General features: G+C 43.7%; 1 protein-coding gene and 1 pseudogene across 3 annotated transcripts in view; one reads left to right on the top strand and one right to left on the bottom strand.

Annotated features, from left to right (window-relative positions):
* Positions 1-26851, top strand: part of LOC134968972 (para-nitrobenzyl esterase-like) — a 143253-nt gene that overhangs the window by 88217 nt on the left and 28185 nt on the right. For 2 of the 3 annotated variants that reach the window (XM_063944651.1, XM_063944652.1), the window contains exons 2-7: positions 8086-8774; positions 13224-13331; positions 15728-15924; positions 17367-17569; positions 18645-18703; positions 18831-18998. In XM_063944651.1, coding sequence (XP_063800721.1) covers positions 8086-8774; positions 13224-13331; positions 15728-15924; positions 17367-17569; positions 18645-18703; positions 18831-18998 — 1424 coding nt within the window. Of the gene's footprint in view, positions 1-2430; positions 2524-8085; positions 8775-13223; positions 13332-15727; positions 15925-17366; positions 17570-18644; positions 18704-18830; positions 18999-26851 lie in introns of those variants that run through there. The other variant, XM_063944653.1, reaches the window with a different exon arrangement.
* On the bottom strand, positions 9741-9859 carry LOC134970584 (5S ribosomal RNA; annotated as a pseudogene).

Raw genomic sequence — 26851 nt, 5'->3', positions numbered from 1 at the left:
CCCTCAGAATAGAAATATGGTACATGTTTATTAGAAATTAGAATACGATTTGGATGATTACCAATAGTATTTTGATACATGTTTTTTGGGATAACTACCAAATATGACACATAAAAAAAAGGTTTTGGATTCTAGGGTTGTTGCATTTTTATGGTTGTCATATTTGATTTTCTAGTGTGTCAATTCTTGCATTCTAAATTTATGCAAAATGTAGGCTGCCTTTTAGTATCATATGTCAATCAGAATATGTTATGGAGGACTGCCAATCATAAAAAATTAACGAATGAAGGAAAACTTTTTGATTCCTAAATATGTCTGTTCGGTATCTGACTAATGGAGACTGTTCTTTATTATGTTAAATGCAGGCTGTTCTCTGATATGTGTAACTGGTATCAGTTGAAAGACTCCCATTCATATGTAGTTTTATAATGTATGCACCAATAAAATAAAAAGGATTAATAATGTATATTTAATATTTATATACAGTATATATCACTAAAAGTAATAGTATTATGATAATACTTAATCATTATTAAGTATGCCACTATAATCACTAGTCACTATAATCACTGGTAGGGTTTTTGCTAGAGACAACAGGTATCAACAAAAGTTTATATGCAAGATCACTAGATAATAGAATGTTAGTTTGTCACTGTTAAAATAAACATTTATAAGGATCATATTTACAAATATTATTTTGCACTCATAGCCATTTATAGGATGTATAACACCAGGGCCGCCATCAGGGGGGTGCTGGGGGCACAACTGTCCTGGGCCCTGGAGAGTGGAGGACCCAGGCTGCCTGCCTCCTGCCACTGCCTGCCGCTGCCCATTGCTGATAGGGCCATGGCTGGAAGTATTGAAAATGTCCCTCCCAAAATAGCCACCGCCTCACAAGAGACAGTTATTTTAAATGCTAGAGGAGGCGGTGGCCATTTTGGGAGGGACATTTTCAAAAGGTTGAAGGGGGCAGGTGTGTACAACGGCCCCTGCCTGGACTGTGGACCCACGGTGGTGGCCGGGTAGGGGTTCCACTGAAAACGAGCAAAACTCCTGACAACAAGCAGTACCCCCCTGAGAGCAGGTAGTGTGTATTGCGGCATTTTTACTATGTGGGCATAATATGTTGTTGGTGACAGGTTCATAACTGTGGGGGTATAGTATGGTGACAGGAGCATTACTCTGGGGGCATTATTTGGTGTCAGGGGCATATTATTTTTTGGGGAGTGGGGGCCCTGTCTATTTTGTCAGTCCTGGGCCCCTCAATTTCTGATGGCAGCCCTGTATAACACGGTGCCAAAGTAATAGAATAACTAGAACATAGTATGGTTGTAAGCGCGGCTAACATTAAAATACCCAATTACCATAACAACTGTCTCTTATTAGAGACCAAAAAAGGTTAATATTAGTGGATTGAGGTCATGTGACACGCAGCGGGCAGCCGGGTTGACAATATGGACACGGTTAGCAAGAGGAGACTAGGTTGTTATACCAATGGTCCCTCCAATCAAAGACCGCCAGTGCCCCCATGTGATCGGGCATGGATGCGTCACATGATATACGCGATGACGTCGCGTGTTCAGCAAGAGGAGACCGGGTTACCATACCAACGGTCCCTCCAATCAAAGACAGCCAATGCCCCCATGTGATCAGACATGGATGCGGCCACGTGATACACGCAATGACTTTGTGTGTTCAAAAGGAGGCTTGGAGCGCAACCAGGAAGCAGATTTCCCGCTCCTGGAGCACAAAACTGACTAGTAAGTCCGTGTACGCTCTCTAAATGTATTTCACTCCCCACCAATGAATTTATAAGTTCTATAATTGGGGAAGATAAAGATATAAAATAAAGGAGCATTTCTATATAAAAATAAAATTACAATAATAACCAAACAGGAAGTGATGGAATAGCCCGTGGGGTTTAAATAGAGAGCCCTTAGGGACTAGCAATCACTCTGCTTTTGGACTCCAAACCTCACAGACGTGATTGACTATTGCTGGTAAGCACAATACCCATTGAAGAGTCTTTATATTGTGTAGCATAGAATCTGATTTAAAATAAGATTAAATTTAATTCTTTAATAGGTCGCATTAAGATTCTGGACAACCGTTTAAAATACTGCCAAAAATAACTTTAAATATATTGAAGATTATTGATGTCAGTTTAAGTTCAAAGTAAGTACCTACTCATATGTGTAAAGAATACATTTAATAATGTGGTTAACACAATGGTTTAAATATTAAATATAAAATAATTTGATTATAGGAATCTTAAGAAAATAAGACAATTGTCACCAATTAATGAAGTCCATATGAGATTATTAGTAAGTACTCTACCCATTCCATTGAATTTAAAATAGAATGTTAAATATTTGATATATTATAATAATAAAAATAAAAATATTAAAATCAATATTTCTATCTATTTAGGTATAATCATTTACTCTTATTTATGGTGTTTCCATCTAAGATTGTGAAATTACTATGTCACTACAATATGAGAGTCCAATAATTGGATAAATAGTAAGTATACTGTTTAAACAATATATTATCCTGCTAGCTATGGAGTCTTCCAACTGATGAGCATTATTAAACACTCTGTTTATAAAAAAAAACTGCATGGAGGAATTATTTAGTAATTCATTCCAACTACTGATTGTATTAATCAATTTATTAATAAATTATATTTAATTTATTTTTTCATTTTTGAGCTGTTCGATAAGATATTGATTAATTTGAATTTTGAGCGGTAAGATAAGATATTGTTTTCTCCTCTTTACACCCAAAAACACCTCTGAAGAAGTCGCCATAGACGAAACTCGTTGGGTGAAACAATTTTTATTGATATACAATCATTGTATTAGCAAGAATTGTACGGGTATATAAACCCTTGAACAGTTGAAAAAACTTCCTGTATGTATAAGAGAATGCATATAAAATCAACTTTTGAATATTTTACTTGTATTTTAACAATAAAATGTTTTTTTTATAAACTTTGGGTGTAGTCATATAAGGTATATAGAACATTCACAGTTCACATTCATATTGGTAAGATCCATTTAATTTAGAGCGCACCTCAAAAAAAAAACTATTTTCATCAATCTTAACAGGCCTTATTGGCAAGATGCCTGATTTGGGGGAAGCTGCGCAATAATAATAACAACATTTATTACCCAACAACGTTATCATTCTGGCAAAATTAGTGATCGGAATCCACTATATAATTAAAAATAGCGCATAAGGAATTTATATTATATCATATTATATATATATATATATATATATATATATACACACACGTTTTGGATAAGTTTAAATACATGTTCTTCACCTAATTCACTCATAAAAAACCTAGACAATTTCTGAGCGGTTTTTAGAAAAATAAATAAATGAATCCCTGTTAAGTGGCTAAAAGTGTCATCACTGGTTCTGGTCCTGGTTGGTCAGCTCTCTCCTGTTAGCATTGGTGTCTCCAACTCCCTCTTTACAGGCAGAAAAGCTGCCACCAGCACCCCAACCACAGAAAATATGTATGTATTTATTTAATAATATATATATAATGGTGTAGTCAGGGGCGTTTTATGTGAGGAGGGGGCCCGTGTGCAGACTTCGGGTGGGCCCCCTCCTCTCCACAGCGCCGTAGGCTCCGGCAATGTGCCAGAGTCTACTGTGCATGCGCAAGTCTCCGGAAACATGGTGCCCGCCATGTTCCAGAGACTAAATTGCTACTGCGCATGCGCAGCGGCCATTTTGGGGTGGATTTTTGCAGCGACTGCTGCGGCTTCAGTGCCCATCGCGGGACTCCAAGAGGTAAGTTTTAACACAGCATGGGTGCAGTGTGTGCCCCCCTGGACCACACACATTGCACCCATGGTAGAAACGCCAATGGGTGTAGTATTAGTCTCAAGTCATGTCATTGTTTGACATGCAGCTGGTGTAGAGCTTCCTTAATGTTTTAGGAAACATACAGTATTTGACAGGAGTATTATGATCCGAGTACTGATTTCGGTAGACATGTTTTTTGACTGACCCATTTTGACTTTCCCCTGCTCTTCTTTTCTTCTTCTCTTTCCCCCTCTTATTCCCTCTCTCTACTCACCATCATCTTTTTCTCTTATCGGCATTTGATTGTATTGTGAGGTTCAGAGTTATTAGGGCAGAATCTCAATAATCAGGTAGTTGAAATTATGTTGTTTAATTGGGTTATGAATCTGATGCTCAATTATCTATACATTGATTAGTTTCTATGATGCAGGAGTCTTCTCTGTCAATTAACAAAGACAGCAGATTTAGGGAAGCCCTTGTTAGCTCACAAAAGGTAATGTTGGCATTGTAATGTTAATTCAGGCATAGGAGGTCCCATGGTAAATGTGTCCTGGGTCTCCAGCAGAGTTAACCTGGTCCAGGACACTCCAATAAATGAATACCTGTTGTTAGATTCATTAGAATATGCTGTGTGTCCTGGGCAAGAGGTCCATTTGACATATATAAATTATCTATCTCGGATGTATCTCTGTATATTCTTGAAAAGCATATTCACACTTAGGAGATATTAATTATAAGAATTGGGAATTGGGACATAGGATGAGCCAGGAACTGGCAATCAGATTAACATCTAACTGCCATAGTACTCACCAAAAGGTATTCTAAAGGGGGGTACTCACGGAGCGATCGCTGCTTAAAATCTAAGCAATCTGACTAGATTGCTTAGATTTTAAGCCTGATCGCTCCGTGTGTACCCCCTACAGCGATAGCGATACGCAGCCCCGCGCATCGCTATTGCTGGTGCTAGATTGGCCTGCCGTGCAGGACAATCTAGCGGGTCGCTCATTTCACCCGCTGGGTGAAATGAGCGGCCCCCCCCATCTCTCCCCGCACGCTCAACACACATCACGCTGTGCTGAGCGGCAGGAGAAATGTGTGCTGAGCGGTTCGCTCAGCACACATCTCTCCCGCATCGGCCAGTGAGTACTGGCCTTTAGCGTGTCAATGCTAATTAAGGTATAGGAAGGCCTGGGGGTGATGTCAGGTCTTTACATCAAAGGTAAATGAATTCAGAGGAAAATGGCAATTACCTGACAGGACAGTCTTTTGTCTGTGTTGGCATCTCAAAGGAAGCTTCCCACAGGGGGGTCATCAGACCACATGTATAATGAGACATGTGTATTGAGACATCCACATAAAGTGACTACACTATATTAGATTAGGGGAACATCATTTGGGATATGGTATATGGTATATGGAATAAAATGAATGTTTCCGTACTCCCCACCTGTATATAGGTTTCTTTATAGAGACCTAACATATACGGAGGTGGACTGCGTTTTTCATATCTCTGAGAAACACCATTTCCAAGATATAAAACTTCTCCACTATCCCATGTCACAAACACAGGATATTTATATTCATATTGTTTCAAAAATAGCACAGGGTTGAATGGACACCCCAGATCTGAGATTATCATTTTGCAGGGGAAGTTATGTCCAGTTATGTGAATATCAGTTAGAAGCTGCATGAGCAAATCGTGGGAGGTCCAAGGATTCCAATTTGAATCAGCCAATCGTCAGGGCCTCAGATGACATCACAAAGGTGTGATATTCTGGTAATAAAAAGTGTTGGCAGCTGGTGTTTGAGGCTGAAAAATTTAGGGTCCATCAAAGGTGGGGTTTTGCCTGTAGTCTCTCCATGTTTCTCACCGTTACCCTGCGGACAGACTTAGCTGCGTGATTAAGGCTGTAAATTAATCCTGTTTTTATTTGCTTCTTTGCTTACCTGTATGTATATCCTTTAAGAACTCTTATTTTTATCTTGTAACCACTACTTTTTGTAACTTTCTAAAATAAGCATTGTCCTCTTTTTTTGGTAAAATAAACATTATTTTAATCTTTCATATACATGCTCACAGAACCCCAAATTCTTTGGAGAGACTGTTGGATTGCTAAATTATGCTACAAATTGTGATCAATTGATTGCTGACACAGTAGGCACACAACCATACTGCGTGGAGGTCTGTGTTGCTGAGCCTGTGCAATTGAAAATAGTAATTGATTGCTGAAATAGGAGCCTTGCCAGCAAACTGCATGGATGCTTGGGAGCCGCTGCCTAAGCGCAATTAGTATCAAAAGTGTATTGGTAGGCCCACAACTTCCCTGGGTTTTATGTTAGAATAATTTGTGGGTGGTGGCAGTGTTATAATCCCGTGTCTGCAGACCTGTGGTGCTTGCTGAGCATCCGTGTCCCTGACAGTATAGTTTACCCTTAGCATTATCTTTTTTTTAAATCTAATCTTCAATATTGTGCTTTTGGGACGTCCTCACTGCTTCTGTTCTCTTTCTGGGCGGGATGTACTAAGCCGCATTTTCCTAATGTACTATCCCCCGGCCTGCAGGACAGTGCTGCGGAGGGGTTCGCCAGCTTTTGCTGGCAATACCCCAGGGAGGCCTATGGGCTTCTCTCTGCAGCGCTGTGTGAGGGATCCGATCAGATCCCTCCTAGCATGCCCCGCGGCCGGCCCCGTCACCCTGCGCATGTGTTCAGCATCGGGGGCGACGGTCGATGATGTACATTAGTACATCCCGCCCTCTGTTTGTTGCCAGTGCATTACTGTGTGCCTTTTATATGTCTTCTATACTGTTGTACATTTTTGGTTGTGGATAGTGTGATGTTGTTATTGGGTGATTATCAGGAGTCTACGGGCCTAACAATTACTCAGACACGCGGCGGGATGCCCAGCACAGGGCGAGTCCGCCCCGCATGTCAGGCCCTACCCCCCTCCTGCACAGGTACAAAAGCATTGCACGGCGGTGATGCTATTGGGCCAGATGTACTAAGCTTGAAAAGTGATAAATATAACTGTGATAAAGCACCAGCCAATCGGCTCCTAACTGTCATTTTTCAAACACAGCCTGTAACATGGCAGTTAGGAGTCGATTGGCTGGTGCTTTATCACAGTGATATTTATCACTTTTCAGGCTTAGTACATCTCCCCCATTGTACCTGAAGAGTAGCTCCCAGCCAGCGCAGCTCCTGCACACTGGCAGGAAGCTACCCGTCGCTGTATGGGTCGCAGCGGCTGTGCGTGACATTAAGCAGCCGTCGCGGCCCACCCCCCGCATGGTCTGGGCACGCCCGCGCCCCTAGAACAACGGCCCAACACCCCCTCCCGCCCAGTATATCAGGCAGAGGTGATCGCTGGGCTGAGATGGTCATCGGCTGTCTGGCATGCGCCGGTGCACTGCGGCGCCGGCGCAGTTCAGACCTGATCAGCTGCTGTGCGAAAACGCACAGCAGTGATCAGGTCTGCATTAGCCCCTATGTGTTTTCTTCATGAGATTGTATGTGATGAGTAAGTATGGTGGTAAATAACAGACGTGTTTAGACTAATTGGGTCTATGTACTAAGACTTGGATAGAGATAAAGTGGACGGAGCTAAAATACCAACCAACCAGCTCCTCGCTGTCATTTTTCAAACCCAGCCAGTAACATGGCAGAGAGGAGCTGACTGACTGGTACTTTATCTCTCTCCACTATATATCTCTCCAAGGCTTAGTACATAAACCCCTAACTGTCATTATGTTCCAACGCAATGACATAACGTTTATTGCTCTTCAGCTTTGTATATATAGACTAGAACGGGGCAGCATATAGAATATATAATTGCACTGGCAGATATATCCATACTATTCTCTGGGGTGCAATATAAAATGTATGATGCCCCAAGATAATTTGGATACAGCCACATTGGTACATTGGAGATTAAGGGGTACATTTACTAAGCAGTGATAAGAGCGGAGAAGTGAGCCAGTGGAGAAGTTGCCCATGGCAACCAATCAGCACTGAAGTAACATCTATAATTTGCATACTATAAAATGATACAGAGCTGCTGATTGGTTGATGGGGAAATTTCTCCACTGGCTCACTTCTCCGCTCTTATCACTGCTTAGTAAATGTACCCCTAATTCACCTATTCCCTTATTTTACAAGCAGGAAGGCCCCAGGACTTGGTGTCCTGCTGATTGAATTTTATTGCAAATAAATAAATAAATGGAATGTCCGGGCGCTAACTTGTCCCTGTTTGCTTGACAGGCACCTAAACACGCGGAATGAGCCTGGCTCCCATTCAGAGTACAAGCATCTAGTGGATTCAGATGAAGAAGCGTTTGAACATTCTTCAGAGGACGTTGACACATCTGGTTCCTCCTGCAACTTTCCAACCTACAAAACAATGGCGGCTGTATGTGGCGGAGTTGTGATCCTGTGTTTGGTAGTGGTGGGTTTGGCCTATCTGTCTGGAAATTCAGCATGTACACTGGTAGATGTGACTATATCACGTGGAAAGATTAGAGGTCACCACTGTGATAAGGTTTACATGTTTAAAGGGATTCCATATGCCAGTCCCCCCACTGGAGATTTACGCTGGAGACCTCCTAAGGAGCCCGCGCGCTGGGAAAACACTCTTAAAGCCACAGAGTTCAAGTCAATGTGTGCCCAGATACAGCCTGTGAGTGAGACCGGGACAGTGATGGGTTCAGAGGATTGCCTGTATGTCAATGTGTGGACACCCTCGATGGATCAAAATGCCAAACTGCCTGTAATGGTCTGGATACATGGAGGGTACCTACTAATCTTCAGCGGCTCCGAGCCTGGGTATAGCCCTACGGAACACCTGGTTGCACACAGTCAGATAGTCCATGTCAGCTTCAACTATCGACTCAATGCGTTTGGATTCATGGCTTTGCCACAGTTCAGGGAAGGATCCCCCACCAACAGCTCTGGTAACTACAGCACCCATCCCCAATATCTGCTATGGCTAGTTCTAAAGTGTACCAGCTTTACAACCAAGCTGGCCAACACGCAATTCCATTATGGCCATATTGTCACTTTTGTCACCGATTCCAAGCAGTTCATGGCCGATAGATGTCCCCTGTATTCTGCATATACACTACACAACACCATCCTCTAGGTAGATAGTCCCTCTAGGTTCAGTTGTTGGTACCTACTGTATATTCACATGCTTTAGTATATTTCTGGCATATTGGATGGGGGTTTTTGGAATCTGCACAGGACCAGATTGTGCAATAATTAATATACAATTTTTATACCATATGCGGTAAGAATGGTGACCAACATATAGCTACCGACTTCGCCTAAAAAGGCTTTTGAGGTAGAACAGGGTTGGCGGTGCTCCCGGACATTAGTTCAGAACAAACTATTTGAGGGTTGTTTTGCAGAGAAGCAAAAGAAAGACTGTTTATTATGTCTCTCTGGGGCACGCTTTATTTAAATTGACTGATTAGTAAAGTTATGAAACCATAGCATGTATATGCAACAATAAAACTTAACTTTTAATATGCTCCACAGACGAAAAGGATAATATAAAAAATGTTGCTGTGTACATCAGCAAAATTGGTTAAAACAAGTATTAAATAGCATGTATTAGGTAACGATATAGTGATATGTCACTCACTTGATTTGAAGTGGGTGGCAGAAAGTTTGTCTGTACACCCACTGGATTTTAAGCGAGTATTAATGTTAGACGTTTGTCAAGAGCGAAAATATGAAAATTCTTGTTATCTCTATCAACTTATGATTTGATATACACCTGTATATTCATAAGAGAGATTCAAGAAAAAAACGGCTTTTGTAAATCCGGACTCCTATTAAAGTAGTCAGCTGAGGTAAGTATTCTGCATAGTTTACTTGCAATGAAATTTGCTGATCGGCGGAAGGTATGTTCCTTAATACTACAGTACCGAGTATTCCCAGAGGGTCACCCTTTCTGGTACTGACCGGGCCCAATGCTGCTTGGCTTCCAAGATCAGACGAGATCGGGCAGGTCCAGCATGGTATGACTGTAGAGAATAAAGTGAATACCTCTCAGCATGGGGGATAGCTGCTACTTAAGCAAGTTGAGGCACGGTGATCCAAAGAATGATGTTATCAATAGCCAATTTGTTTGCCCAAGAAAAAAACACACAGTTTTCAGGGGAACCAAAATATAGGTGGGTAAAAAAGCGGAGAGAAAGCCTCAAAAGAATGGAGAGATTATTCCCATGGGAAATCCTCCACGCAAGAATTGTGGTGAAAACACATACAAGATTTACCACGAACGAATTGTGGTAAAGCAATTATAATAATGGTATGTCCTAATTTTGAGGTATGAATGTAGCAGGAAATATTGCAGAGATACCATATGATGAATCATACATAAAGATTGACATAGATTCCAGCATAAGGATGTCTGAGCAGCTAACTGTCTTGTTACAGACAGATACAATTGTATTTAAATAATTGCCACAATAATGAGTTGCTGAATATATTGTGGGAATACTAATTCATATGACAATACACTTATAATACACCACATGGGCTGCAAAGGCAGCTGGTTGTCTATTGCTGAAAGATACAATTGTTTTTAAATAATTGTCACAGTAATGAATTGCTGAAAATGTTGCAGAAATACTGATTCATATAACAACTTAAGAAATTCATGAGAAATTCAACATTGAATCCAGCACATAAGCTGCGAAAGCAGCTGATAGTCTGTTAACAAAGAATACAATTATATTTAAATAATAGTCACAATTAGTGAAAACAGACTATCTATAAATAAACACTGCGATAGTATTATATAGGCAAAAAGCTCTCCTGCAGTCGGGATGCCTGTGGTCAAAAATAAATACCTGACTATATTGGTAGCGCTGGTACTAGAAAGAATTAATTAATTGAATGATTAAATAATTAATTGATGCACCAATAAAATACCAGCTGATAAGTGGTTCCCTGCACTGGGTAAATGCCCTCTATGTGTGTTCAGTGCCCAAGGAATTAATTAATACACTAATTAACAGCTGATAAATGGTTTCCCTGCACTGGGTAAATACCCTGTGTATGTATAAAGTAACCAGGGAAACGTCAGGCAGGTGTTATTCCCAGCACAATTGTTGCTGGGGAAACGGTTCTGTCTGTGCAGCATGCACAGAATGGGTAAAGCTTCTCCCCTGTACCTGCGCTGGGTACACGGGGATGAGACCTGACCAGGGGGCTATAACCCACTGCAGAGAGCGGTGCTATACTTGTTGTGTGTGCTGGAGAGGAGTCCGCCCGTCGGAGCCCCGTTACGGAGGTCCCGGAAGTCGGGTGAACGGTAGTGATGCGCGTTTCGCTGGGAGGAGCTTGTTCACATGATCTGGCATCTAAGCTTATGTTATTGCATGGAACCGCAAGCTATTTTTATTAAACATTAAAAAATAAAAATAATGGGGTGAAATCAAGTGCAAAATTCAATGGGCAATATGAATTCATATATATATATATATATATATATATATATATATAGCAATGGAAATAAGTGCGGCACTGGGAGTCTTGTAATAGATGTAAAACAAAACCGTGTCTTTAATGCATCTACGTTTCGGGGACGCAGCCCCTTCGTCCTGCTGCGTCCCCGAAACGTAGATGCATTAAAGACACGGTTTTGTTTTACATCTATTACAAGACTCCCAGTGCCGCACTTATTTCCATTGCTGTGTATGGGACCTAGGTCCTAGGAGGTGAGGGCACGGGAGCACATTGCCGACACGCTGGGGAGCGAGAGGAGTGCCGGGTCTTCTACATTATATATATATATATATATATATATATATATTTTACAATTCACTCAATCATATTGCCCCATATAAAATAGTTAATAAAACTAATCTCTTTATAACTGTTAATAAAATGTAACAATAAATTTGCCCCTAATATATGAATACAATACAGTTCTCATAAGAGAATTATTAACGTTATCGGCCTCCTTATTCAGTACATAATGATTGCCCTCATTCTAAGTGTATTGTGACTCCTCACCTTCTGATTGGCCACAGAGATGCAGCGGTTTTGCAGTGTTTTTGTTTCCAATGGTTTGGCCATTTGTAAGCTGCTGGACATCGACAGCGGTTTGAGAATGACTGTCCATACCACTGAATAGTAACATCAGCACTTTTGAGGTCAAAACCATTGGTTATGTGTGGTTAGGTTTCAAACCACCAGAAAAAACGCTGTTTAGTACAACTTGCTAGTTGCATCCAGTGGCGGTTGCAGAGGTGGGGCTGCAGCACAGTCCAAAATTCAAATAGGGAAGCCACACCAACTTCCACCCCAAACACTGCCAAACATCCCCAGCCGGGGCCCACTGCCAATTGATGAGGCTCCCCTATTTGAATTTTGTACTAAGAGGGACATTTACTAAGCAGTGGTAGGAGCGGAGAAGTGAGCCAGTGGAGAAATTGCCCCATCAACCAATCAGCAGCTCTGTATTATTTTACAGTATGCAAATTATAGATGTCACTTCAGTGCTGATTGGTTGCCATGGGCAACTTCTCCACTGGCTCACTTCTCTGCTCTTATCACTGCTTAGTAAATGCTAAGCTGCAGCCCCACCTCTAGAGCCGCCACTGGTGGCGTCTATAAACCTCATGCAGCTCTACGCATAGTAACATGATTGGGATTCTCCTTTCAGTAACACAGGGGAGAAACCTGGAGAGGCAGGTACACTAAGTAATTAGGGGGCAATCTTATGTTTGCTACGAGGGACCAAAAAAAAAAAAAATGCAGCAGGGTGATAATGGGCCCTGGATTGGCCCTGTCCCCACACATTTGATATTATGATGTCATGAAGAGAGGGCTGGGCTACCGCTGGAACCAGGAAGCTGAGCTCCCATTGCATACTAAGATGTGCCATTCCTAGCAAAATACAGGTGCCAGCGGGACCGCGGCGGTACTTTCCCCTCGGCCCTGCACTCTGGTTGGCAGCACCGCTCGCACGTCCTAGTTATGGCCATGTACCTCATACTAGACCAGGGATGTCCAAACTGCGGCCCTCCAGCTGTTAAGAAACTACACATCCCAGCATGCCCTGACACAGCTTTAGCATTCTCTGACAGCAAAACTGTGTCAGGGCATGTTGGGATATGTAGTTTCACAACAGCTGGAAGGACGCAGTTTGGACATGCCTGTACTAGACTGTCTTCTTTAAGATGTTTAAAGCATTGCATTGTACCACATACTTCTATGCATGTTACGTGATTTGCTAGATTTTTTACCTTTCTCTTATCTTTATGACCTATATAACTACTGTACTCTCTCTGTACCCAGCAGTCCCTAACCGCTTTCCCAACGCTCTGTTCTGCTGGGGTTTCTCCTGAGGTTTATAACATGAATCCCTGATTTCTGCCCTGCAGGTAATTACGGGTTCATGGACCAGATAGCTGCCCTGAAATGGGTGCAGAAGAACATCCAATATTTTGGTGGTGACCCAAACAAAGTCACTATCTATGGACAGAGCTCAGGTAACGCCAGCTATTGTGGAATTATGGCCCAGCATACACTGCAGTTATGCCAGGTGTTCTAGGTCTGCCAACCTGTGCTTAGATAGTACAGATACAATGAAATATAATGTGATATTGTATAATATTACAAAGGCATAAACAGAGAATGCCAGAGTGTGTGTGGAAAGTTTTTCATGCGTGGTCAGTGGTGCCGAGAGAGAGGGGATCCGGTCTGAAGATCGACAGTGTCTAGGTCGACAATGTTTAGGTCGACAGGGTCAGAAGGTCGACATGTTATAGGTCGACAGGTCAAAAGGTCGACATGAGTTTTTCAAATTTTTTTCTTTTGTTTTACTTTTTCATACTTAACGATCCACGTGGACTACGATTGGAACGGTAATCTGTGCCAAGCGAGGCACCTTACCCGAAGCATGGCGAGCGGACACGGTGCACTAATTGGGGTTCCCGGTCACTCTACGAAGAAAACGACACCAAAAAAACATAAAAAACTCATGTCGACCTTTTGACCTGTCGACCTAGAACATGTCGACCTTCTGACCCTGTTGACATTCTGCCCCTGTCGACCTAGTGACTGTCGACCTATAGTGGTCGACGTAAACATTGTCGACCTAGACACTGTCGATCTAATAATCCGCACCCGGTGGAGAGATGATACAAATTACCTGGGACCAGGTCCCCACCCCACCCTCTTACCTGGCAGCAGCAGCTCTTCTTCTCAGCCCAGCACACGCTGCTGTATGCTGGGCTGCAGTGTGGCCAGGGAAGTGCTTAAAATACTATTTTTTCTGTATTTTTTTCTAAAGGTGCATGGCCACGCCTCCTGTGATTAGGCCATGCCCCCTGAAAAAGACCTGGGCCCAGCCCAGCCAGGCTCTCTACAGCCCTGGCTGGGAGGCTTGCCATGCCTCTGTGAGTGGGTGCTTCTCGTGCTAGACATGCCCCTAAAGAGGTGTGGCCATGACCCAGCATGCTGTGGTCACACCCCCTCCAGGGGGGTTGCGTGGGGGCCCAGAAAGTTGTTGTACCGGGCCCAGGATTTCTCTTGGATGCCCTGTGCGTGGTCACCACTGTGCTTATGGAACCAAATCTGCGGCCTGTACATACAACATGGACCGGCACACCACACAGGAAATCGGCTAATAGCCCCTACATTGCATTAATACTGCTAGACTGATCTACAGGGATGCTGTGTGTAAGGCAGATCTCTCTCTCTCTCTCTCTCTCTCTCTCTCTCTCTCTCACTCCGAGCCCACACAGAGGAGAGTGAAGAGAAGAGGGAAGAAGGAGAGAAGGCAAACAGAAAGTGAAAAATAGAAGGGGGAGCGGGCTGGACATCAGGATAGAAAAACAGATTAACCCCTGCCCTAAATGACTGTGCTCCCCATATGTCTGACTAGTGATACTACACTGACCCAGCCATGGCTGGGGTATAGTGGGCCACAATTAATCCAAGCCAGGTTCTGAGAACAGACTGGATAAAAAAAACCATGGTGCGAGGGACTGTCTATGGTGCGAGGCACTGTGTGAATGACTATCTATGGTGTGAGTGACTGTCTGTGGTACGAGGCACTGTCTATGGTGTGAGGGACTGTCTATGGTGCGAGGCACTGGGTGAATGATTATGGTGCGAAGGACTGACTATGGTGCGAGGGACTGTCTATGGTGCGAGGGACTGTCTATGGTGCGAGGGACTGTCTATGGTGCGAGGGACTGTCTATGATGCGATGGACTGTCTATGGTGTGAAGGACTGTCTATGGTGTGAAGGACTGTCTATGGTGCGAGGGACTGTCTATGGAGTCAGGGACTGTCTATGGTGCGAGGGACTGTCTATGGTGCGAGGGACTGTCTTTGGTGTGAGGGACTCACTATGCCGACTGACAACTAATTAAGCTCCCTGAGTACAAGGTATGCACCTGTGGTGTGCCTGAGCCTAGGTTGTATGAAACGTTACAGCTTTTCCTACTGAAATTCCCTGACTACTGATATTACTGGTTTCTATACTTCATTGTATTAAACACTATGTAAGTAATGTCTATGGGAAAATGTCAAATTCATGTATGTATACACTGATATAATGCAGGCTCTCATACCTTAGAATACTTATTATTACACCCAATCACATTAGTGATGACTGCATGAGTGCCCCCCCTCCCCCATTACTGACTGTATTGATTATATATCAGTGCCCCACTGATTGTAGCAGGAATCCCCTATATACAGTAATACTTAAAATAACACAGTATAAAAACATTGTTCCACTGCCTCCGACACTGGTAGTACGTGGGCTCCGAATGAGCCCCACAGTATCGTGAATACTCTTTGGATTTCTGAATTCCAGATTTTTTAAGTTTGCAAATAATGATGTGCTCTTCCACTGCCTCATATATATTTGCAGGAGGCACCTCTGTTTGGGCTATGATGGTGTCACCACTGGCTAAGGGTCTTTTCCACCGTGCCATTGATATAAGTGGTTCATCAGTTTTTAAAGCCAGTTTGGAAGAGGCAGAGAAGGACAACCTCATCTTCCTGACCCGCACCGGCTGCCAGGATGCACAGTGCTTAAGGCAGCTGAATATTACTAAAATCCTTCAGGTGAGAGCCATCCTTGGGAGATAGGCAAATGGTCACTAGTTATAGAAGAGAGAAAGGCAAATGTACAGTTGCGGCATAAATGTATTTTCGTTTGATGCTAATCGCTCACGAACGCAAAACAATCTTACGCACCCATGTGGGATGCAGCGGCTGGAGAGGAAGGACAGTTGGCTTGACTGAAGATGAGTCTTAAGACCATGGGGGTCATTTTGAGTTAATCGTAGCTGTGCTAAATGTAGCACAGCTACGATCAGGCACTCAGACATGCAGGGGGACGCCCAGCTCAGGGCTAGTCTATCCGCATGTCAGTGCCGCCTCCACCTCCCCCCCCCCCCCTCGCAGAAATGCAAAAGCATCGCACAGCGGTGATGCTTTTCCATTTCAGGAGTTACTCCGGCCAGCGCAGCTCCTGCGGCTGGCCGGCAGAACCTCTTCGCTGCCCCGGGTCACAGCGGCTGCATCCACGCCTGCATTGGCCGGACCGCGCCCCCTAAACGGCGGCTTAGCGCCGCCGTCCAGCCCCCTCCCGCCCAGCGACCGCCTCTGCCTGTCAATCAGGCAGAGGCGATCGCAACAGTACAATGGCCTTCGGCCGTCCAGCATGCGCTGGTGCGCTGCGGCGCCAGCGCAGATCCGACCCGATCGCTGCGCTGTGATAAACTGCATGTTAAAGGATATGAGATTGGAAACCAGTCTGATTGGGCCTGGGAGGGCACCGCAGAGATAGAGGACTGCACAGGAGAAATCCAGACAATGAGAGTGGGAGGAGGTCACTGACTGATTGAAGTTGGGTGGGAGAGAGTGTGAGGCTGGAGAAGCGGGGAGAAGAATGATGAAGGGCTTTGTAGATGAGAAAACACTAGCAGATAATGGGGGTCATTCCGACCCATTCACACGCGTGTCGTTGACGTCGCTGGGCAACGACGTGCACAGCGAAAAAAAGAAGACGCAGCGCCGATCGCATGAAGATTGACAGCGGAGAGGCGTTCCGGGGTAGATACTCACCGTTGAATGCTGTTGTCGGGGAGTGGTCGACCGAATGCAGGCGTGTTCAGGCAAACGAGGGCGGATGTCTGATGTCAAAGCCGGAAGGAACGTCGCTGGATCCGTCGCACAGGGTAAGTAGCTCCAGCCTTACTCTTCAGCTGCACAAAACTTTTTTAGCTAAGCAGGGCTGCACAAGCGAACGCAGCCCTGCTAAGCTAAAATACACTCCCCCATAGGCGGAGATTAGTTGATCGCACCAGCAGCAAAAAGTTGCTGGCTGCGATCAACTCGGAATGACCCCCAACATACCAACAATGAATCGTTATAATTGAACGCTGTAAAATTAATATACACGCACAGTCGGAGTTTACTAGCACTGGCAGCTATTCTTATTTTGTTAGTTTTGCATCTTTTAAGTCATTGTGTATTGTTTCTTCTTCTTCTACTCCTCCTAGTCCATTCCATGGACTGTATATCCAGACTGGGCTGCAGAGGACCTGTGCAACCTGCCACGGAAAGGAAAAATTGCTGGGCCGATGGCTATAGTGGATGGATACGTGGTGCCTGCTCCCCCATTGGACGTATGGAAGAAGAAGATAAAGGGTTATAGTGATGTGCCATATGTGATTGGCACCAGCCGACAAGAATCGGAATTCGCGTAAGGGAACTACTCTTTGTAAATCTGGGGATGGACATATTATTGGCCAGTGCATGTCTAAACTATAATGGCCACCAAATATAATAAAAGGGGTATACATATGTTTTACCGGCGGCCGGGATCCCAGCTGTCATGATCCAGACAGCAGGATCCCGGCCACCAGGATGCCAGCAGTGGGGCGAGCGCTAGAAAGCCCCTTGCAACCTTGCTGCGCTCGCCACGCTGCGGGCACGGTACCTTGGTGCACTCGCCACAGGGTTATATTCTCCCTCTATGGGTATCGTGTACACCCACAGAGGGTGAAAAGCCTGTGGCATCAGAACTCCGGCGGCGGGATTTCACCGCTTGTTGGGATTCTAGCGTCGGCATTGTGACCGCTGGGATTCCGACAGGCGGTCTCATGATTGCCTCCCAATAAAAGGGGACACGGGAGTTGTTCCAGTATGGAAAAAATTAAATCTGAAAAAATAAACATATTACACATTGATATTACACTTATGTTCACATAAAGATATCATATATGACATATAAATTCCAGCTCCCTCATGCTCTGATCAGAAGGCTTCATAGTTGGATTTACATTAATTATTTACCAATTTGAACATGCAAAGAGGGAGGAGCTACACAGGGTGGAGCTAAAGAGGGCGGAGTATTCAAGTATCCTAATTAAGTATCACAAACAGGTTATAATCTGAAACGATCAGTATTAGGAGCATTTCTTTGTAGGAGAGTGATTGTGCAACTAATTGGATTTACTACATTGCCTGTAATTAAAGGATAAACTTGCCTTTACTTCACATGCATTAAAGACTAAATTAAACCAGTTGCTGTTCTTACGCACTCAGTAATAAGCAAGTCTGCAAATAAAAGTATCATAGCGCCAAATGCTGGCGGACACATTTATAATCGTATCTGCTTTGTCGGATATGAACTTCCATTGTAATAGCTCGTCTCCTGGGATTGTGAAATAGGCGACAAAGGAGTTCCGTTTATATACTGTATGTATCATTTAGCCAAGGAAAGTTGATTTATGCTAAAGAGTAATTAGAATTATATTGTGCCTATTCTTCTACAGGCCAATGTATGCCAATATTTCCCAGTGGACAGAAGATGATTACCGTTGGTTTGTGAGACGTAAGTGGCTTCAAGTAACAGGTGATGCAATTGTACGGAGCAGAGAAATCTAACTAATCTGGTTACTTATTTCTCCAGTCCCTATGAAGAATGTAAGTAAGGAGGTCTTGTGTCATTCTGTTCCCAGAGAATCTGGACACGTTTGGGGGAACTCTGTCAGAAGATGCCTTGTCTCTGTATCCTACCTCAGAGTTCTGCACCCAGCCTGAGCGTTGTGTGGAGAAAGCCTACATGACTATGGTGTCGGACCTAAGGGCCTCGTGTCCTAATAACGAGCTGGCCAGACAAGCCTCAGGTATACATAATTTATTTATTTTATTTATTAGCAGTTTCTTATATAGAAGTCAAAAAATCATGAGAGAGGAGTAAAATATCTTAACTTAATAATTGAGGTTATTAATTGATATTAATAATTGAGGTTAGATCAAGGCAGCTGCCTTGATCTAACCTCAAAGTTAAGATATTTTACTCCTCTCTCATGATTTTTTGACTTTTTTATTCCTATATATTTTTATGTTCTATGTACCGTTTTTATGCTCTTTATAACTTTTTAAGCGTTTTATTTTTCCCCCTTGTGCATGTTATTTTAATTGTATCAACTTCCATTTTAAATACTCGGGTTTGTTTTAGTGCTTCACAGTCTAATAAATTTTATACTTTTTATATAACTGCCTATTTTTGCACTTATTTGACACCAGCGGTCGCCTATACTACCTCATCTTTTGTCCACACATGTCCACTTCAGGCACTTATACCAGTGCCTAATTTTATTTGAGGTAACAGGCTGACGCCCTTAACCGTAAGGAGTGTCCACTAGGCAGATCTTTTTAGTGATCTCACTGTTGTGGTTCCAGTACTAGTGTTGATATTTTGGATACTGCATCTGTGGCACTGATAGCTTCCCTGGTACACACACACATATATATATATATATATATATATATATATATATATATATATATATGTGTGTGCGTTGCATAATTACCAAATGTACGGAAATGGTGGCTTATTATTTATTTATTATCAGTTTCTTATATAGCGCAGCATATTCTGTTGCGCTTTACAATTAGCAGTAGTTGTCATTAACGCCATTTGCTACACAACACAATGACTGGTGGAATCCGGCTGGTGATACGGAGGGAGGGGTCAATGTTAAGTGGGCAGGGGTCATGATGCATCGCTCGCATCACTGTGGCCCCGCCCCCCACTATCCAATCTTGCTTTTACCAGCACTGTAGAGTGAAATGTTCTTCCCTGATTTTACAGAAGTGGAATTGCTGCTTATTCTATTATCTGGCAATGCTTTTACATGATTTTAACGTTGACAACACTTGGTGTTTGTTAATGACAAATAAAGATATTCGTATAAGCGGGGCGGGGCACAATAAAATAATGCGATTCAGCAATACTCGAGAACAGCCTCTTGGACGTACCGGGAGAGTTGGAATCTATGAGCGTCTTTATAGAAAATTTTAATTTGCTTGATAACAAGTATCCACATCTGAACATGTGACATACCTTAAGGCATTTATTTTATTTTATTTTTAATATATAGAAGCTTGGGCAGCACAGTTTGCATTGTGACTATTATTACTTCCTCATAGTACTGGGGTCATGAGTTCAATTGCTGACCAAGGCACGCTTTGTGTGGAGTTTGTATGTTATCCCCATGTTTGCGTAGGTTTCCTCCCACAATCCAAAAACATACTGGTAGGGTAATTAGCTTCTACAAAATTTTTTTTAAATGTGTAATTGCGCATATACTGTTACCATGGTTGAATGAAATGATCAAACGTCCTCTTTCCAATAGTTCATAGAGAATGAAACAACTTTCCTTTTTCAAGGCAGAATGAATCCCTCAAGGAAAATCCAACGGTAGAACAAATGAACTAAAAAAAGAAGAGAAGGGACGCAATAGTACACATACACAATAGCAATAGGAGATATTTTTTTTTAATAATATTGATTTTGCACTCACAAACATTAGAATTGAAAAGGCATGTAGTATATTCCTGGTAGACACAAATACATCAAATCAGGTAGGTTTCATGATGTTTTCCCAAATGTACTAAAATATATAAATTAAAACAATATTGCAGACACCCATTTATAGGAAAAAATGTATTTGTAAAAAATGCACTCACAAACATTCATAAAGAAATAGCATGTAATCGATCACTGGTGGTAGAGGCAAACACATACTCATCGGACACTGTATTTCCAAGGGTCCCACAGAGTTCCGGATACTCTCCGGTTCACCACTACTGGAAACGGAGGAACTATACTAGGACTTACCTCGTGGTGAACCGGGGAGTATCCGGAACTCTGTGGGTCCCTTGGAAATACAGTGTCCGATGAGTATGTGTGTGCCTATACCACCAGTGATCGATTACATGCTTTTTCTTTACGAATGTTTGTGAGTGCATTTTTTACAATTACATTTTTCTCTATAAATGGTTGTCTGCAATACTGTTTTAATTTATATATTTTAGTACATTTGGGAAAACATCATGAAACCTACCTGATTTGATGTATCTGTGTCTACCAGCAATATTACTACATGCCTTTTCAATTCTAATGTTTGTGAGTGCAAAATCAATATTATTAAAAAAAAAAAAAATCTCCCATTGCTATTGTGTATGTGTACTATTGCGTCCCTTCTCTTCTTTTGTAATCTATTTGTTCTACCGTTGGATTTTCCTTGAGGGATTCATTCTGCCTTGAAGAAGGAAAGTTATTTCATTCTCTATGAACTATTGGAAAGAGGACGTTTGATCATTTCATCATTCAGGCGGCTTATGTTATATATGTAACCATAGTAACAGTGTATGTGCAATTATACATTGATTTTTTTTTTTGTATTGGAAGGGAAGTCAGTGAATCTTTCCCAAGTGTATATGCTGCTTTATTTCACTGTTCAATCAGCGCAGAAAGCACAGTATTTAACCATTTTAGAGGGTAATTAGCTGCTGGCAAAACAATTAACCCTAGTGTGTCCATGTAATAGGGAATGTAGATTGTAAGGTCCACTGGGCCAGGGACTGGTGTGAGTGACTGAAATAGTATCTGTAAGGCGCTGCGGTACGTGTGTGCGCTATATAAATAACTTAACCTGAACTGATGGACTTACTAGCTCACTTTAGCAGTCTAAGAGGGGTATCCAATTAGAGGTGAAAAACTGCAGTTTTTCATGATTTTTCCCGAAGTTTTACCCGTATTTTTCTTTTACAGGTTATACAGTTTGGTTGCCTATTAAAAAATAAAAAAACATCCTCTCATTCAGATGAAAACAGGTCTGTTTCTGGGGATTTGGTTTTGCCTGCCTTTTCGCGCCAGCTTATTGGGACTAATTGGATAGCCCACGCCGAGGCAATTAGACGCAGTAATCAACCACGGCTATTTGGATACCCCCCCCCATGGCTTATGATATGATAAAGGGGATGACAGAAATAAAGGATACGCATTTGTCTTACTGTAGTCCTCCTGCAGCATTTACGGCAAAATACAAGTGCAAGGGAAGTTTTGAGTTCTAAAAATAATCTTTGTCAGAATGACACTGTGCACTTGGCCACTGTCCCTTCAGCTGTTTGTATACAAACTGTCAGTCCAAGTCACTAAGGAAAAAGGGGTCTATTCATGAAGCAGTGAAAAGAGTGGAGAAGTGAGCCAGTGGAGAAGTTGCCAATGGTAACCAATCAGTGTTGAGGTAACATTTATAAAGTGCATTCTGTAAAATTATACGTAGCACCTGATTGGTTGCCATGGGCAACTACTCCACTAGCTCAGTTCTGGACACTTTTCACTACTTCATGAATAGACCCTCAAGTCTAGTAACGCCGGCCCTGATCCATTGTATGGGAGGACATCATAATCTGCTGCGGGAGAATCACACAAGACAGGAAAAACCACACTGTAGCTCCAAAAGTGAAAATGAAGACAATAATGGGTATATTTACGAAGGTCTAAGTTCTATTTAGAAATGGAGATGTTGCCCATAGCAACCAATCAGATTCTATTATCTTCTAGAAGCAGCTAGATAAATGTTAAGTGGAATCTGATTGGTTGCTATGGACAACTTCTCCACTTCTAAAACAATCACACCTTAGTAAATGTACCCCTAATAGAACATTTATTAATAATTTGTTTATATAGCATCAGCATACTCCACAGAGCTTTACAGATGGGGACAATGGGGGTAATTCAGAGTTGATCGCAGCAGCAAATTTGTTAACAGTTGGGCAAAACCATGTGCACTGCAGGTGTGGCAGATATAACATGTGCAGAGAGAGTTAGATTTGGGTGGGTTATATTGTTTCTGTGCAGGGTAAATATTGGCTGCTTTATTTTTACACTGCAATTTAGATTACAGTTTGAACACACCACACCCAAATCTAACTCTCTCTGCACATGTTGGGGGTCATTCCGACCCATTTGCATGCAGCGGTTTATCGCTGCAGTGCGAATGGGTGCGGAATGCACATGCTCGGCGGCCGCAGTGCGCATGCGCGACGTTACCCGGCTACAGGGGTCGCCGGGTTACGTCGCGCCTATTGATGGAAGCGATCGCAGAGCCGACCGCTAAGAAGATTGACAGGAAGGAGGCGTTCCAGGGCGGATCCGGACCGTTTGGAGCCGTTTTCGGGGAGTGGTGAGTAAAACGCAGGCGAGTCCAGGAGAACGGAGGGCGGAGGAGTGACATCAAAGCCGGGCCCATCATCACTGGATCCATCGCACAGGTATGTCCAGGCCTAGTCTAGTTTTGTTTGAATTTTTTTTAGCTTAGCAGGGCTGCACAAGCGATCGCAGCCCTGCTGAGCTAAAATACACTCCCCCATAGGCGTACACTAGTGATCGCAGCAGCAGCAGCAGCAAAAGTTGCTGGCTGCGATCAATTCGGAATGACCACCGTTATATCTGATTTAGACCTTGATCGCAGCAGCAAAATTGTTCTCTAATGGGCAAAACCATGTGCAGTGCAGGTGGGGCAGATACAACATGGACAGAGAGAATAGGATTTTGGTTACCTACCGGTAAATCCTTTTCTCGTAGTCCGTAGAGGATGCTGGGGTCCATATTAGTACCATGGGGTATAGATGGGTCCACCAGGAGCCATTGGCACTTTAAGAGTTTAACGGTGTGGGCTGGCTCCTCCCTCTATACCCCACCTACCAGACTCAGTCTAGAAACTGCCCGAGGAGGCGACATACTTCGAAAGAAGGAAATACACAGATAGTGTCGAGATTCATACCAGCTCACACAACAAGGCAAATCCAGCCAACATGCCAGATAAACTCAGCAACAGCTGAAACAGTAAATAACACAGAACTTACTTAGGAACCAGGCAGTACTGAAGTAAATAACCACTGCAGGAAAACGAAGCGCTGGGCGGGTGCCCAGCATCCTCTACAGACTACGAGAAAAGGATTTACCGGTAGGTAACAAAAATCCTATTTTCTCTTACGTCCTAGAGGATGCTGGGGTCCATATTAGTACCATGGGGATGTACCAAAGCTCCCAGAACGGGAGGGAGAGCACGTAGGCTCCTGTAAAAAAATGACTGACAAAACTTGAGGTCATCAGAGGCCAAAGTATCGAACTTGTAAAACGTAGCAAACGTGTTCGATCCAGACCAAGTAGCTGCTTGGCAAAGCTGTATAGCCGAGACAACTTGGGTAGCCGCCCAGGAAGAACCCACCTTACGAGCAGAGTGGGCCTTAACAGATTTTGGACATGGCAATCCTGCCGTAGAATATGCATGCTGGATGGTGAACCTGATCCAGCGTGTAATCGACTGCTTTGAAGCAGGACACCCAATTTTCTTGGGATCATAGAGGACAAAGAGAGTCAGATTTCCAATGATGAGCCGTCCACATAAATCTTCAAAGCCCTCACAACATCCAAGGCCTTTGAAACAATTGAGGAGTCAGTAGCCACTGGCACCACAATAGGTTGGTTGATATGAAAAGCTGAAACAACCTTAGGAAGGAACTGTTGACGAGTCCTGAGTTCTACCCTAACCACACGGAAGACCAGATAGGGACTTTTACAGGACAAAGCCCCCAATTCCGACACACGTCGAGCAGAAGCTAAGGCCAACAAAGTGACTGCCTTCCACGTGAGAAACTTGATTTCAGCCTCCTGTAGAGGCTCAAACCAATCTGATTGCAGGAATTGTAATACCACATCAAGATCCCAGGGTGCTGTTGGCGCCACAAAGGAAGGCTGGATGTGCAGAACCCCTTTCAAAAAGGTCTGAACCTCAGGGAGGACAGCCAATTGTTTCTGGAAGAAAATGGATAAAGCAGAGATCTGTACCTTGATGGAGCCCAATCTCAGGCCCTTATCCACACCTGCTTGCAGGAAAAGGAGAAAACGACCAAGTTGAAACTCCATCGCAGGAAATTTCTTGGATTCACACCAAGATACATATTTTTTCCAAATTCGATGGTAGTGTTTAGACATTACCCCATTCCTAGCCTGTATCAGGGTAGGAATAACTTCGTTCAGAATACCCTTCCGAGCTAAGATCTGGTGCTCAACCGCCATGCCGTCAAACGTAGCCGTGGTTAAGTCTTGATAAGCGAACGGCCCTTGCAGTAGAAGATCCTCTCGAAGAGGTAGGGGCTGTGCAGTAGATCCAGCAGATCCACGTACCAAGCCCTCCTTGGCCAGTCCGGAGCAATGAGGATTGCCAGAACTTTTGTTCTTTTTACAAGTTAAGAACTTTCGGAATTAGAGGAAGTGGAGGGAACACATACACTGAAGTGAACACCCACGATGTTACTAGTGTGTCCACTGCCTGTGGGTCCCTCGACCTGGAACAGTACCTCCGCAGCTTCTTGTTGAGGCGGGAGGCCATCATGGAACCCCCCCACCAACCGGTTACCTCCCCGAACACCTCCGGGTGGAGGCCCCACTCTCCTGGATGGAGATTGTGTCTGCTGAGGAAGTCTGCTTCCCAGTTGTCTACTCCCGTAATAAAGATTGCTGACGTTGCTACAGCCTTTCTGCCCAGAGGAAGATTCTTGACACCTCTGACATTGCAGCCCTGCTCTTCGTTCCGCCTTGTCGGTTTATGTAGGCCACTGTGGTCACGTTGTCCGACTGCACCTGAACAGCCTGATCCTGTAGAAGGTGTGCTGCTTGAAGAAGGCTGTTGTATACAGCTCCTAGTTCCAGGATGTTTATTGGAAGAAGGGACTCCTGACTTGACCACCTTCCTTGGAAGGTCTCCCCTTGAGAGACTGCTCCCCAACCTCTTAGACTTGCATCCGTGGTTAGAAGGATCCAGTCCTGAACTCCGAACCTTGTAGCCACCAGAGGAGCGAAATCCTGGCTTTCGGTGACAGACGTATCCTCTGGTGCATGTGTTGGTGAGATCCCGACCACTGGTCCAAGATATCCAGTTGAAAGGATCGAGCATGAAACCTCCCGTACTGTAGAGCCTCGTAGAAGGCAACCATCTTCCCCAGAAGGCTGATGCACTGATGAACCGATACCCGGGCAGGCTTCAAGACATCCCGGACCATTGTCTGAATCACCAACGCTTTCTCCACTGGGAGAAACACCCTCTGCACCTCTGTGTCGAGGATCATCCCCAGGAAAGACAGCCTCCTTGTCGGCTCCAGATGAGACTTTGGAAGGTTCAGGATCCAACCGTGCTCCTTGAGCAGACGTGGTCATGAGAGCAATGGATCCTAACAACTTCTCCCTGGACGATGCCTTGATCAGCAGATCGTCCAGATATGGAATTATGTTCACCCCCTGCTTGCGGAGGAGAACCATCATCTCTGCCATCACCTTGGTGAAGACCCTCGGTGCCGTGGAGAGACCGAACAGCAGTGCCTGAAACTGATAGTGATCGTCTAACAGTGCAAACCTGAGATAGGCCTGTTGTGGCGATCTTATGGGAATGTGGAGGTACGCATCCTTGATGTCCAGGGACACCAGGAACTCCCCCTCAGTCAGTCCTGAGATAACTGCTCTCAGAAACTCCATCTTGAATTTGAAGTCCCGGAGATAAGGGTTCAAAGATTTCAAGTTCAGAATTGGCCTTACCGAAGCATCCGGCTTCGGTACCACAAAAAAAGGTTCGAATAGTAACCTTTGTTCAACTGATGAGGTGGAACTGGAACAATGACCTCTGAC

The sequence above is a fragment of the Pseudophryne corroboree genome, chromosome 11 (genome assembly GCF_028390025.1).
Source record: "Pseudophryne corroboree isolate aPseCor3 chromosome 11, aPseCor3.hap2, whole genome shotgun sequence".
Classification (NCBI taxonomy): Eukaryota; Metazoa; Chordata; class Amphibia; order Anura; family Myobatrachidae; genus Pseudophryne; species Pseudophryne corroboree.
The sequence above is the reverse complement of the archived record's forward strand: the minus strand, read 5'-3'. Positions and strand labels throughout refer to the sequence as shown.